At 43.5% G+C, this 15,323-nt stretch overlaps 1 protein-coding gene across 1 annotated transcript; it reads left to right on the top strand.

Annotated features, from left to right (window-relative positions):
* Positions 1-13,643: 13,643 nt before the first annotated feature.
* On the top strand, positions 13,644-14,363 carry LOC135223995 (cuticle collagen 2C-like). The gene is made up of 2 exons (XM_064262918.1): positions 13,644-13,913; positions 14,049-14,363. The coding sequence occupies exons 1-2, from the start codon at positions 13,644-13,646 to the stop codon at positions 14,361-14,363; spliced, it is 585 nt and encodes a 194-aa protein (XP_064118988.1).
* The last annotated feature ends 960 nt before the right edge of the window (positions 14,364-15,323 follow it).

The following is a 15,323-nucleotide window of genomic DNA, read 5'->3' as shown; positions in this document are numbered from 1 at the left end:
AACAATCCAAAAAACCCAGACATTACAACTATCCTAAAAAACCAGATATGACAACTATCCTAAAAACCCAGAAATGACAACTATCCTAAAAACCCAGATATGACACCTATCCTAAAAACCCAGCTATGACAACTATCTTAAAACCCAGAAATGACTATCCTAAAAACCCAAAATTACAACTATCCTCAAATCCCAGCTATGACAACTGTCCTAAAAACCCATATATGAAAACTATCCTAATAAAAACCAGATATGACGACTATCCTAAAAACCCAGACATTACAACTATCCTAAAAAACCAGATATGACAACTATCCTAAAAACCCAGACATTACAACTATCCTAAAAAACAGATATGACAACTATCCTAAAAAAACCAGAAATGACTATCCTAAAAACCCAGAATTACAACTATCCTAAAAACCCAGATATGACAACTGTCCTAAAAACCATATATATGACAACTATCCTAAAAAACTAGATATGACGACTATCCTAAAAACCCAGACATTACAACTATCCTAAAAAACAGATATGACAACTATCCTAAAAACCCAGACCTTACAACTATTCTAAAAACCCAGAAATGACAACTATCCTAAAAACCTAGAAATGACAACTATTCTAAAAAAAAAAACCTCATATGACAAGTATCCTAAAAGCCTAGAAATTCCAATTATCCTAAAAACCCAGAAATGACAACTATCCTAAAAACCTAGAAATGACAACTATTCTAAAAAAAAAAAAAAAAAAAAAAACAAAAAAAAATGATGAATATCCATGAACACCCAGAAATGACAACTATTCTAAACAACCAAAAATGACAAATATTCTTTAAAAAAAAACAGAAATGACGACTATCCAAAAAACACAGATATGACAACAATCATAAAAGCCTAGAAATTCCAACTATACTAAAAAACCCAGAAATCACGATTATTGTAAAAACACAGATTCTACCACTATCCTAAAAACACAAAAATTACGACTGTCCTAAAAACACGTCCTGCATGCCTCATGGCCTGAAGTAAACCAGGAAATAAGGGAATCTGATGAAAGCAGTCCGAAAACAAAATCTCCCTCTAATCCCTTTTTGAACCGCGTTTCCCGAAGCAATGAGATGCTGCACAGGCATTCCACATGGCGGTTTTGGGTTTATGGAGCCTTTGACTTGACTTTAAGTGCCAGTGATCTTGTCCTTCCTTCCCAAAATATTCCCGCAATGCGTCACCAATAAGTCTTCTCATTTTCTTCTTCATCGTGTCTCTCCCATGAACGCTGGGCGGACAGGAATGTCCACGCTGTTCTATTTCTTGTCATCCGAATCAGTTCTATGGCTGTTATCAATTCTTTCTTCTTCCATTACTTGAAGTAGAGGCAGAAGATCTTTGCACTCCATTATTTCCCTTTTCTGTTCCATATACTCCATTTAAAATTTAAAATGTAAAAAATTAAAGTTGTACAGTGGATTGCAAATTTGAAATATAAAAAGGTACAACTAAAAGAAAAAAAAAACACAAAACAAAAAAAGAAAGAAAAAAAAATTACAAAAGTAAAGCAGAGCTCGACCAACCTGTTCAGCAATAATGTGACAACTGGAGAGAAAATTAAAAAACTAAGAGAGGTACAGTGTGCCAGCAGAGGTTTGGCTGTTCAACAAGGGAACGAGTCGTTTGATCATTAACGATTCTAAAATTGACAATTCATGGCTGTTGGAAGCTCGCCCTAAAACTGAAATGTAATGAAGACATTACAAAACGTGGGGAATAAATTGACCGTTTTTCGCAAGTCTTTATGTTCTCCTCCACACACACACACACAAACATATATATATATATATATATATATATATATATATATATATATTTTATATATATATATATATATATATATATATGATATATATATATAATATATATATATATATATATATATATAATATATATCTTATAATGATTTTTAAGCCAAAAATATAGTTTATTATCCAGTTTACTATACCTCTGGGAATCACTTATATCTAAGGGGAATTAATTAAATATGCCTGTCGATTTCAGTTTTGTAGTTAGTATTGATATCAACATAGCTCCACCATACATACACACACACACACACACAAACACACACACACACACACACGCCCACACACACACGTGTATATATATATATATATATATATATATATATATATATATATATATATAATAAAACAAAATTTATTCAAATTACGAAAACTTGCCTGAACATTAATCAACCAAGTATCATAACAGGCGGTGAATTGACACAGCTAAATGAGCAAATTATGAATGAAACGTCGAAATGAAGCCTGGCATTTGTTTCTCCGCTAGTTTGGAGATTGGTTTTGGGGAACGTTTTGTCATGCTTATTGTTTTGATGAATGCTGCTTATTAATTATGTATGTATTAAGGTTAATTTTATATGCGTAATTCCTTTTTGAATACTTGGACATTCCATTGCATTGCTCATTAATAATAATAATAATAATAATGGTTAAAAAATATCCACAATTATATATTAAGTCACGTGAGAAGATTAGTTGAAGGCACCGCTACAAACATGGGAATATCTTTTGAGGATAATAAGTCGTTTACTAATGAAGACCCTTTTATAAACAGTTTCATTGCCAGGCAATACTTGAAAGATTTTAATTTCAAAACTGACGTTGACCATGTGAACCCTGATGCTCTGCTTCCTCTTCCCCTCTCTCTCCAGATAGCCGACGTCCCTGTGGATGTTTCTGACTATGGCACCTATGCAGTGCAAGCAGGAGCAACTTCACAGGTTCGGAGATCGAGGAGGTTGGCGCAACTGCCTGTTGAGTTCCGGATTACCTAATACACGAACCAGCACTTCGATGTTGGGCTGTTATTTTCTCGCCCCGCTCACCTTTTTAGATGCTCTTCGGGAGAAACTACTCCTCTTCATTACATTTTAACGTTCACTGAAGAGGAACACCGTTCAGGTGTTCGAAAGTCTTTGTTATATATTTTTTACACAGAAATATATTTTTAATATAGTGTGGATATTTTTTAACAATTTGTTTTCACGACTGTGAATTTCTTAACAATAATAATAATAATAATAATAATAATAATAATAATAATAATAATAATAATAATAATAATAACATTTTGGTAGAAGACCCTCTTTTAGGCAAATACTGTTAAAAAGAATGGCAGAATTAAGCCCTTAAACGAAGACGAACCCGGCCCCCGAAACTGAACTACGCCTACGGAATAATACCAGCACTGACGACGACCCCTGCTGACTGGACCTGATATCCTGTTCCAATAAAAGATTACCTTCAGCATTTTATGATTTTTGAAAATTCCCAATATGAATATTGGTCAGTTACTCAGAAACATCGCTGAGCCTGAGAAGCGAATTGTAAGGAAAACAGAAAAACAATATATAAAATCAACTCGCTTAATTCTGCCATTCTTTTTAACAGTATTTGCCTAAAAGTGGGTCGTTCTACCAAAATACATTCTTCCGGCTACATGACCCTACCGCCCAGCGAGAATCAGGCACGAGGAGCTTTAGAGGACCCTGCTGCAACGGCAACTGCAGCCAAGGAACAAGAGAGGACCGCCACTCGTCGAGGAAAAGGACAGCTTATACTCCGATTGTGGGATGACCTCCGCCGTCGTAGCGACCCTGTTGCAGCCCCCCCTCATGCCTCAGACGAAGAAAATGGCGCAATAGACAACCCCCAAGGACGTGGACAACACGAACACATCACCGACTGCCTTCGCCGCCTGGAGAAAAAGATGCTGAGAAAAAGAACAGGACCATAACCAAGAAACTCGTCGCCTCAACGGAGGTAAGATACGCCTCCCACAAGGGCGAGACGAGTACATCAACCTTACAAGCCATGTCCCAACACCTGACGAAGACAAGATCCTGCGGATGGGCCTCAACTGCCACTTCATCACGCAGCCGAGGCCGATAAATAAACGCTTGGAAATTGAATATCTCCTCGATGGGTATCCAGAAGCAAGAAGACCTTGGGAACCTGCGGACGACCGACGCCCTTCGTCAGGAGGGCCCTCTCACACTGCTCCTCCTGGAATGACACACACAGTGAGTTGGAGAGCGCTGCCCAGGTCCTCATCGACAACGGATACACCAAATCGTGCTGTTGATGAATCTATAAGGAAAAATATGGAAGCCTGGTACCACCAGGAACCCCGCCCCGATGTTGCAGAGCCCATCAAGCTGTTCTAACAAGGGACACTTCCACCGGAGGTACAAGGAGGACGAACAAGCCCTCAAAAAGATCATCGACGAAAACGTCAGCCCGCTGACCCAGACAAAAATATCAAGTTAATTATCTATTATAAAACGAAGAAGACGAGCAGCCTGGTGATGAGAAACAACCCTTCGGCGCCCCTGCAGGATCCCTTGAAGAAGACGAGTGTGGTCTACCGTTTACACATGCCCCGTCCGAGGATGCCTCGGCAAATACGTCGGTATGACCTCCATGCGTTTCTCCAAGCGAATCTCCTGCCACGCTCAAGAAGGAGCCATCTTCAACCATGCCAGGACTGCTCATAACAACGGTTAAAGAGAAATGATATTATTCCTAATATCGAATAATATACCCAGACAACGGATCCCCGACGTCTGCGCCTCTTAGAAAAGCCCTCCATATAGGCAAGGAGAAACCAAATCTTAACATCACCCAAGAAACGTTTCTCCTTCCCACCGCCGACCCGGAGAGCAGCGAACGACCCCCCGACAATACCAGATAATCATGGAGCCCCCACGGGATGACAGGATTCCTGCTACGGACGGAATTCCTGTCGTTCATCCCAGCCACACTATACTGTGGCGCTCGCACGAGAGAATCCCCGAGACCTTCGAGGCGAGATCCACGACTTCGTCCAAGACCGGCCCGACCAATGAGAATGCAACTCCTAGGTCCGAGCCACTATAAATACCGCCCACCACAGACTTTCTTGCGTAACACTTTTGTGGTTATTTATAGACTTTCGAGAAACGTATTTTGTTGAGCTCTTCTCTCATGGCAGAGAAGCGTCCATCGTCTCCCGACCCCTCGCTGGTGGGCCTGCCCTCCCCTGACGAGCAGGGCTTTCAGATGGTACAGAAGAAGCGAAAGAAAGCTTTGAAGACCATCATCAACGTCCCTGGGCCTTCGACACCATCTCAAACTTCGACCCCTGCAAACTCCTCCTCCACACTGCCCAAGTTCAAGGCATTAGCATCGCAAGGCCAATCATCATATGCAGCCGTTTAGCATTGGAAAATAAACATCCCGAAGCCAAACTACATGCCAGACCTAATCTGAAAGGGGAATTTATAATTTCCCCTAAAGACCAGCACTTCAGCCGACCTCCTCAGCAACGACCCCTCCTGCCTTCTGCTAGATCCTTGCAGAAAAATAAAAAAATAAAAAAGGGATGATTTTTTGGTAAAGTCCCGAAATACATTCCCATTGAAAGAATTCTCCAGCTACCAATATCCTGAGTGCAACAAGATGCACAGTAAAGAAGGACGCAACAACGACAGAGGAAACCCTGAAGGTGGAGGCTACTTTTAAGGGTAATATCCCTCCCTCCATCGATCTCGGAATCCTCGGCACATACCACACAGAAGCCTTTGTTTCCTGAGCCACTACGATGTTTCAAGTGCCAGAAGTACGGACACACAGGAGAGAATGTACTTCCCACCACGTCTGCGGAATATGCAGCTTGAAACATGAAACCGACGTTTGCCTCCAGAAATTTAAAGCAAAGGGCCACACTGTTGCCCGATACCCCAACTGTCACCAGTCGCACCATGCATGGTTCAGAGGATGCCCTGTCAGATGGAGAAGATCTGGAGGATAAAGGGGCATAACTCCACCACCTGCAAGACCTCAAGACCGCCAGCCGCCCCCAAGACGACCTCCAAGCCAACCACGGATTGATCCCAGGACCAACCTACCTCCTCCACCGCAAACACCTCATCCTTTAAACCAAACCAAAAAACCTCGTCATTACATCCCAAACCCCTCATCCTTTCCTTCCCTCCAACCTCCAATCCAAAACCCTTGCCAACCCCCCCGACCCCTAAGGTTACTCCCTCAACCCCTCAGTTTATTCCCCCAACCCCTCAGGTTATTCCCCCAGCCTTCGCATCGCCGACGACGCCGACTCCTGCTCGTGTCGAAGCAGGAACTCAGACAGAACAAGCACCAGTTGAAGATATGCAGTTCGAGACAACTACTGAAGCTCCCGTTTTGTATGCCGAAGCTGGAACGCAAACAGTGGATTTCACACCCTAAGAAAGACATGGAAATCCAGACCTGCAAATCAAAAACTCAATCTGTCGCCTCTGGAAGTGACTTCCGCTTCGTAGGAGAGCAAGGAATAAACAAGCTCCTAATGACCTATGATGAATTTAATGCCTTCATATATAGCTCTCGCCGACAAACACTACACGTTTAATGAACGACTGTTTACAGAGATCTTCCAGGAAGCCCTCAACTTTGAGATCTCCCTCCCAGATGATTTCCTCCAATCTGAATTTCGATTCAGAACTCCTCAAAGGCAATTACCCATTCTGCAATAGAACGATCATCAACTGTTCTCTGAGTTCGTCCACGTTTCTGTTGGAGCTAGAGATCAGTTCCAGATGACCTCCTTCGTGAAAAGTGCTGTTTATAGCATTAACTGCTTTTTCTTTTACTAAACAATCCTCCTTTCCCTCCCCCCCCCGTTTTTTTCGGCCGCCTCACGTCTAACGACCGAATATTTCAACTGTCACTCTAACTACCGCTTAAGCTGTTGTTTACTTTTGTTTTGCTTTCTCTAAAACTTATAATATTTCGTTTTTCTCTCGCCGAATCTCTATTACTATCGATCGGCGATCTTTTTCTTTCATTAACGTAAGTGAAATATGGTACTTGAACTCCATAGATTAATGTGCTTTTTTTCCGTTTTCTATGACTATAAATTTTTCGATTTCCTTACTGGCCATCTCTGACTCGCCAGGACTCGCTACTATCGATCTTTATCTTCTACTAATGGGTACCTTAGGGTTTAGGTTTAAAGGGGTTTGTAACCTTGCCTGTTGACCTTTCCTTTCCTTTTTCAAATCATACCATCTCACATGCATAACCCATAGAATCATAAATAAAGGCTCACCTCATATCCTTAAAAATCACCTTTACATCCAAAAAATTCAAATGACCTACGGCTGCTCTGTGAGCAAGAGCCCGTGCTGGCATAAAGCAAGCTTAATCTTAAACAACAACAACAACTTTCTTGCTACAGTCTCTTCAAACGACTCGTCCGAGGATGACCTGCGAGAAGGTCGAAACGTCATGTAATACAGATATACCAGCTATACCAGCACCAATACCAGCCCTTAAACCGAAGACGAACCCGGACCCCGATCTGAACTACGCCTACGGAATAATACCAGCACTGACGACGACCCTGCTTGACCTGGACCTGATATCCTGTTCCAATAAAAGATTACCTTCAGCATTTATGATTTTTGAAAATTCCCAATATGAATATTGGTCAGTTACTCAGAAACATCGCTGAGCCTGAGAAGCGAATTGTAAGGAAAATAGAAAAAACAATATATAAAATCAACTCGCTTAATTCTGCCATTCTTTTTAACAATAATAATAATAATAATAATAATAATAATAATAAAATAATAATAATAATAATAATAATAATAATAATGTTGAATAAAATGGCAGAATTCAGCGAATTAATCTTATATATAATCTTTTCTATTTTTCTTACCCTTACTGCTTTTTGGTTCAGCAATACTTCTTAATAGTTGGCCAATATTCATATTGGGAGAAATCTGAATAATGCTGAAAGTGGTGTTTTATTTAGACAGGATTTTTATTATTCTCAAGAGAATCTCCTGCCACGCCCAAGAAGGGCCATTTATAATCACGCCAGGACTGCCCATAACACAAGAATAAAAAATGAGCGATATTATACCTTATATCGAGATTATTGACCAAACTACTGATCCCAGACGTTTGCGCCTCCTGGAAGCCCTCCATATAAGAAAGGAGAAACATAACTTGAATATTACCCAAGAAACGTTTCTCATCCCTACCGCCACCCGAAGATCAGCAGTGAACGACCACCCGACAATGCTAGATATTCAGGAGCACCAGCAGGATGATAGGACTCCTGCAGCAGGCAGGACTTCAGACATTCATTCCCAGACACACTACTCGAGCGCTCGCACGGCTGAACCCTTGCGGCCATCAACGCGAGATCCCCGACTTCGCCCCAGACCGGCTCCACCAATGAGAAACCATCTCTCGGACTCGAGCCGCTATAAATACTGGCATGCAGACACCATCTTCGCACGTCTTGCATAATAATTTTTAGTTATTAGACTTTTTAGCGTTGTTACTTTGTGTCGGCAGTCTACTAAGGCTATCGTGGATTATTTCTCGACGATGGCAGAGAAGCGACCGACGTTTCCTGCCCTCAGCAGGTGGTTAACCGCCCTCGACGATCAGGGCTTCCAGAAAGTCCAAAAGAAGCTTAAAAAAGGCCTTATGAGCGTCATCAACCTCTCAACCCTCGTCATCTGCAGCACCTATTACGAACCACTTGAACAGCACTTCCGAAATTCCGAGCAATAACACAGCAACGACCAAACGTCCTACGCTGCTGTGTTAGCCCTCGAGGAGAAATACCCTGAAACGAAACTGCAAGCTAGACCAAACCTAAGAGAGAGAAATTTATAATTTCCCAGAGAGATGTACAATCTGCAGAACTCTTGAAGAAGGATCCCTCGTGCCTCCACCTGTTGGACCCTGCTGAAAAGTTGTCGAAGGGGATGATCTGTAAAGTCCCGAAATACATCACCATGGAGGCATAATGGACTGCTACACGTTGCACAGTGACGAATGACAACACAGAAGAGGAAACCTTGAAAGTAGAAGCCACCTTTAAGGGTGACATACCAGCCTTCATCGACCGAAGCTTTCATTCCCGAACCTTCAGGGTGTTTCAAGTGCCATTCCCCCCACCCCCACACCGGCAGTAGTTCCCGTTTTACGAGTGGAAATGGGCCCCCCCTCCAAACCCAAACCAAAGACTCTCCAGTTGAAGAAGAGGACATGCAAACCGAAGCACCGTCAGTAGCTCCCGTTTTTGCATGTCGAAGCAGGAACGCAAACAGAAGAGATCACAGTCCGAAGGAGGGACATCAAAACCCAGACCTCAAACGACACCTGAGTGCAAATGGCGACACCAGACCGACGTTATTCTCGTGGGAGCCTTTAATATCAGTATTTTCCTGCTAATCTACAATTTCCATTCATTTATATATAGAGCTCTTTGCAACATGTATATGGATATGATGAACAACTGTTAGCCCAAATTCTTCACTAAGTCCAGGGCTTAGAGATTAGTTTCTCAGATGATATCCTCGAACCGACATATCGCTACAGAACTCCAACGCCTCTTAGTGTAACCATTACCAACAATTAGAAATTAACTATTTTTTCTCTACTAAACAACCTTCTTTTCCCCTCCATTTTCGGCAGCCTCGCGTCTAACGACCCGAATTTTTCAACTGGTACTCGAACTACGCTTAAGTTGTTGTTTAACTTTTGTTTTGACGTTCTAAAATGATAATATTTCGTTTGTTTTTTATCATTGATCTCTACCACTAACTATCGGTGCTTTTTTTTTCATCCTCGATAATGAAAGATGATACTTGAACTCTATAGAGTTGTGCGCGACGATAACTTTTTCGATTTCTTTACTGGCTACCTCTGACTCGCCAGGACTCGCTTCTATCGACCTTTTTCTCCTACTGATGGGTAGCTTAGGGTTTAAAGGGGTTTTGCAACCTTGCCTGTTTACTTTTCCTTTCACTTGCAAATCATATCATCTCACCTGCATATCCCATTGAGATCATAAATAAAGGCTCACCTAATATCCTTAAACACCTTTCCACCTGCAAAATATTCATATGACCTAAGGGCTGCTCTGTGAGCAAGAGTCCGTGCTGGCATAAGACCAGCTTAATATTCACAACAACAACAACTTCGCCAGTTTCGATCATGGATTTGATATCACTTGCAGTTTCGGTTACTGATCTATGGAAAAAAGCCTGCCAAAGAAAGCCAAAGTGCCTCGGGGCATTAATTCGCCGATTGCCTCGATATTTGGAGGAAAATCCTCTTCATAAACCCACCCAACCACCAACCAAATTGAAGAGGATAATATGCAATAGTATTACACATAAAATGGAAATGCACCCATTCCATTATAAAAATATTGCTATGCTCTGTATAATAGGTCAATGAGGAAAAAACTCCCAAAATTACCTAGTTCACTCAGGATGTGTGCAAATGCCGATTCACCATATTTCGTATAAACAAACACGTATCAGTCCGTGGGTCGACGTGACAGACCGAACTCCCATGAGAAGCTAATTAAACCTGGGAGATGTTGTTCTTCTCATGACCCCAAAAGTCATGTATGTGTGTTCGTTTGTACACCCCATTTTCCTTCCTAAGATCAAATTGTGAACTCTGTTGCTTCTAACACTATCCCTCTTCTACTCAAGAATCCTTCAGAGAGCTCCTATCTCTAAGAAGTACTTCGACTTGTAGATAGTTAAGAGAATATATGACAGTTACACTTCAATGTGTTTTACGCTAAACCCTTCAATCAACCCAATCATGAACGAAAAGTAAGTAATCAACTTGAGTTCCTAGGCTAGCCGGCCAATGCACACACACACACACACACACACCACAGAGAGAGAGAGATGAGAGAGAGAGAGAGAGAGAGAGAGAGAATGTGCGCCTGACAAACCAACTGCTGTTTACGGCTGTGAATCATAAAGAACTCTGTAGCCCACCACTTTCTATATCTTAGAAGTTGGTCCAGGTCACTACAAATATACCCACAGATTCTATTTCCAGTGAGAGAAATTCATCAAGAGATGTCTGATAAGGAAAATACATCGATTGATACCTGCTCAAATGATGGAAACATTGAAATGACTAGCCCTGCTTCTTCTGTGTCGGAAGATGAAATCTAACACTGAAGGATGGACCACTGTACGCAAAAAGAAGAAAAACTTCAGGAAAACAACCAATCCAAGAAGAAAAAGAAACCCTCTTCCACCAAGAATAGTTACAACCAATACCTCTTCACCTCTTCCAAAATACAGAGCCTCCTATGCTGAAGTAGCAGAATTGGAGAAAGAAAGTCCTACTCTATGTTTTTTTTGTTTCTGTCAGAACCAAATCTAGTGGGTGGTATGATTATTACTCCAAAAGCAGAAGAGACAGACGAGATTCTTTGAGGAAATTACTAGCTTAGCACTGTTAGACCCATCTAAAAAAAATCAAGAAAGCAGTCATTTGCAGATATCCAAAAACCCTGCCACTTGACCCCTTTCTACAAATGGAAGATATTATAGATGCTAAAAGATGCCCCACCTCTAAATCTGGAACGACCACTAATCCCGCAAGGAAAGTCATCGCCACCTTCCAAGGAGCAATCCCCAAACAAGTCTCCCTTGGAATATGGGGATCATTCCCCATTCTAGCCTTCATTCCAGAGCCACTCCGATGCTTCAAATGCCCACAAGTTCGGTCATAATAGCAGCCACTGCACAGCCGAGAGAGGTGTGGTGTATGCATCAAACTCATCCAACCAAGCAATGCAATGCATCGATTCTTTAAAAAGAGGAGAGAAAGTTGAAAGCAAGTGCCTAACTGTTTCTCTCCAACACTATGCTTGGAACAAAAAGTGCAAGATTCGACTTGAAAAAATTGAGATCAAGACAACTTCTCAACTTTTACCGCCCCACAAAAGACCTTCAAATCCCATTCCAAAACCTAAGGAAGAAGTTAGAATAACCAAGACAAAGCTACTGAGAGAAGTAAAATCACCACTACAGAAGATAGCCAGCGACAAGCCGACGCCCAGAGAAGCAGTACCAAGCACTTCAGACTTTCCTCTCCCTTTCTTTCTAATCTTAACTCCACGTCTACCTCTAAGGCCGGGCATTCATGCACAGGTCTACTTTATGACGGCTCGCCGCCGGATTTCGTATGGGAAGAATCTCAGCCGCTCAAACTAGAATATGAGTAAACTATGTATATAGGCCTAATTCATTTCATTGTAAAGCATGTGGTGCTATTTGTAGACCGTTGCCAATCCAAATCATATAATATACATGAGAAAAAAGAAATTTCGATGTGATAGACAATTTAGTATAGGCCTAGACTAGTGTCCTGCCTTTTTATGAAAGGTTTTACAGGTGAAAGTAGGCTTCACGGTTATTTCATAAATAATTGAACCAGCGCCCAGGTCTAATTAGACTGATTTATTAATATTGTCTGAGAATAGACATCTCTCTTTAATAGGCAATATTTAGACCATACTCTGTTATGACTTTTTGCCTCTTTCCTATTTTGAAGTGAATTGCCGTAGCAACTAGTCGTTGTAGCTCTACATCCTTGTCACTCAGCGGAGTTTCCATCGCTGCCATATAGTGGTTGCCACGACGGGGGCTGGGCGAGAAACGAGGGCAATGCCCTCGAGTTGACTGTCGACTGACAGCTCTACTCTGTACAGGTCGTGCACTTGTTTATCGTCCGTTCTATTTTAGCTTTTTTTAGTTTCTTTTCTAGGGCCGTTGTAGTCTTAAGTTGTTATTGTTATTATTATATTCTTACTTTTATTATTTTTGTTATTATTGTTACTATTATTTTGTTATTATTCTAATTATTATTATTCAGGAGATGACCCTATCCATATGGAACAAGCCCACCACAGGGATATTGACTGGAAATTCAAGCTTCCAAAGAATATTCTACCATTCACTGGAAAGAAGTAATAACAGAAGGTAATAGGAAATACAGAATGAAAAGATCGCTAATCAGATGGAGAGAGAGAAGAGAGAGAAAGCGTGTGTGTGTTTCATTAGCGACTTGTGTTTGTGATGGTTAATTTTTCAAAATCATTTTCACAATAATATTTACAATTGTTAACAAATGTCCCCCTACTCAAATCATTCTTCAATTGAATGTCTGCCTACGGGTTCGTTTGAAACAAGTATGCACACAAATACAAACACACGCACGCATACGCACACAAGTGAATCATTATACCATTCTACCATCTTTCTTCGTAACTAGAGTGAATGTCACTTTCAAATTATCACAGGAAAGTAGCAACGCTGTCAGCTCTACCGAAACAACAAAATCAAGTTGAAAACCAAGTGTTCTTTAGGCAGAAATCTTACGTTGACTTCCAGATTCCTCCCTACCTGGGGCCTACCCCTGTCAGCCCAACCTGGTCACCTCCCCGCCTGGGGTCCTTACCCTCAGCACGACCCCATCACCTCCCCACCCATGGCAGCCTGACCTGGTCGCCTCCCTGCCAGGGGCCCTAGACCTAGTGGGCCTATTCGGTTGCCCAGGCTGGGTGCCCTGCCCGTCCCGGAACCCGTAGCGGTCCTTGCCCACCCGTCCTGGGACACGTGGCAGGCCTCGCCGCCCATCCCGGGACCTGTGGCGGGCCTTGCCCGCCCATCCCAGGACATGTCGCAGGCCTCGCCTGCCCCTCCCACTGGCATACTCGACCATCCTGGGACCCATGGCGGGCCTTGCCACCCGTCCTGGAACCCATGGCGGGCCTAACCCGCCCATCCTGGGATACTTGGAGGACCCTCACTTGCCTGACCTAGGACCTGTGGGGGGCCTACCCCGCCCGTCCCAGGACAAATGGCGGACCTTGCCTGCCCATCCCAGGACAAGTGGCAGACCTTCCCCGCCTGTCCCTGGCCCCGGAGACCTGGCAGGCCTTACCCGCCACTCCCAGGCAACCTGTAGGGCCATGCCTAAACCATCCGCCCCGGGACACCTGGTAGACTTTTTTCCCAACCGTCCCGGACCTGTGTGGTGGGCCTAGCCCACCCATCCAGGACCACGTGGTGGACCTCGCCCGCCTGTCCTGGGACATGTGGCAGGTCTAGCCCGCCTGTCCCGTGACACGTGGCAGACCTTGCCCACCCAACCTGGGACCCGTGGTGGGCCTAGCCCGCCCACCATCCCCGGACACGTGGCGGACCTCGCCTGCCCATCCCAGGACACGTGGCAGACATTACCCACCCGGCCCTGGACACCTGGCAGACCTTACCCGCCACTCCTGGGACCTGTAACAGGCCTAAACCGCCTGTCCCAGGACACCTGGCAGACCTTGCCCACCCATCCCGGGACCTGTGGCGGGCCTAGCCCACCCATCCCGGGACACACGGTGGACCCCTCGCCCACCTGTCCTGGGACATATGGCGGGCCTAACCAGCCTGACCCGTGACACATGGCAGACTTCGCCTGCCCAACCTGGGACACGTGCGGGCCTAGCCCACCTGTCCCGGGACACCTGGCAGACCTCGCCTGCCCATCCCAGGATATGTGGCAGACCTCGTCCGCCCATCCCGGGACCCAAGCGGAGGCCTCACCCGCCCGTCCCGGGACACGTGGCAGACTTCGCCCACCCGTCCCGGGACACATGGGGAACCTTGCCTACCCGTCCCAGGACCTGTGGAGAGCCTAGCCACCTGTTACAAGACACATGGCAGACCTCGCCTGCCCGTCCAGGGATATGTGGCAGGACCTGTGGTGGGAGGCCCGCCAGTTCCGGCTGAGAGCAACAGCTATGCTTAGCCTTAAAACCAGAATATGTCACTGAATCCCTTCAATTCTCCTGGGGCTTCTCGGAATCCTATCTTCTTCTCCTGGCACCTCTCCAATAAAATCAATCCTCTCAATTCTCCTGGGGCTTCTCTGAATCTGCTCTTCTCCTGGCACCTCAACCAATCCTACTCAATCCTCTCAATTCTCCTGGGGCTTCTCTGAATCCTATGCTTCTTCTCCTGCACCTCCACCAATCCTCCTCATTTTCCTCACAGTTTTCTATAATCCTCCTATTTACATTTTCCTTTACCTTCCAGGAATTTGAGGAGAATGTTTGTTGTATGGAAAGTTTGATGTTTATTTTGTAATAAGTTTACTTTGTTAAACTTGAATGAAATTGAACTTAAATGGAAATAAATTTGTTAAAATGTTTTCTTAGGGTTAAAAACCCTAAGAAAACATTTTAACAAATTTATTTCCGTTTAAGTTCAATTTCATTCAATTTTAACAAGTAAACTTATTACAAAATAAACATCAAACTTTCCATACAACAAACCATTCTCCTCAAATTTTTTTCACACATCTGATCCTCTGAGCGAGGCCAGCTTACACTTGATCGTACCATTCCTTGAAGATCGAC

This window comes from Macrobrachium nipponense, chromosome 10 (genome assembly GCF_015104395.2).
Source record: "Macrobrachium nipponense isolate FS-2020 chromosome 10, ASM1510439v2, whole genome shotgun sequence".
In the NCBI taxonomy this organism is placed as follows: Eukaryota; Metazoa; Arthropoda; class Malacostraca; order Decapoda; family Palaemonidae; genus Macrobrachium; species Macrobrachium nipponense.
Note: the sequence above shows the minus strand (reverse complement) of the source record. Positions and strands in the feature narration are given on the sequence as shown.

What these genes read in the sequence shown, in the direction of transcription:
- LOC135223995 (XM_064262918.1), top strand. Translation starts at nt 13,644, where the DNA reads ATGGCGGGCCTTGCCACCCGTCCTGGAACCCATGGCGGGCCTAACCCG. An exon ending in CATCCGCCCCGGGACACCTG is followed by an intron (nt 13,914 to 14,048) that starts GTAGACTTTTTT and finishes GACACGTGGCAG; the next exon opens with ACCTTGCCCACCCAACCTGG.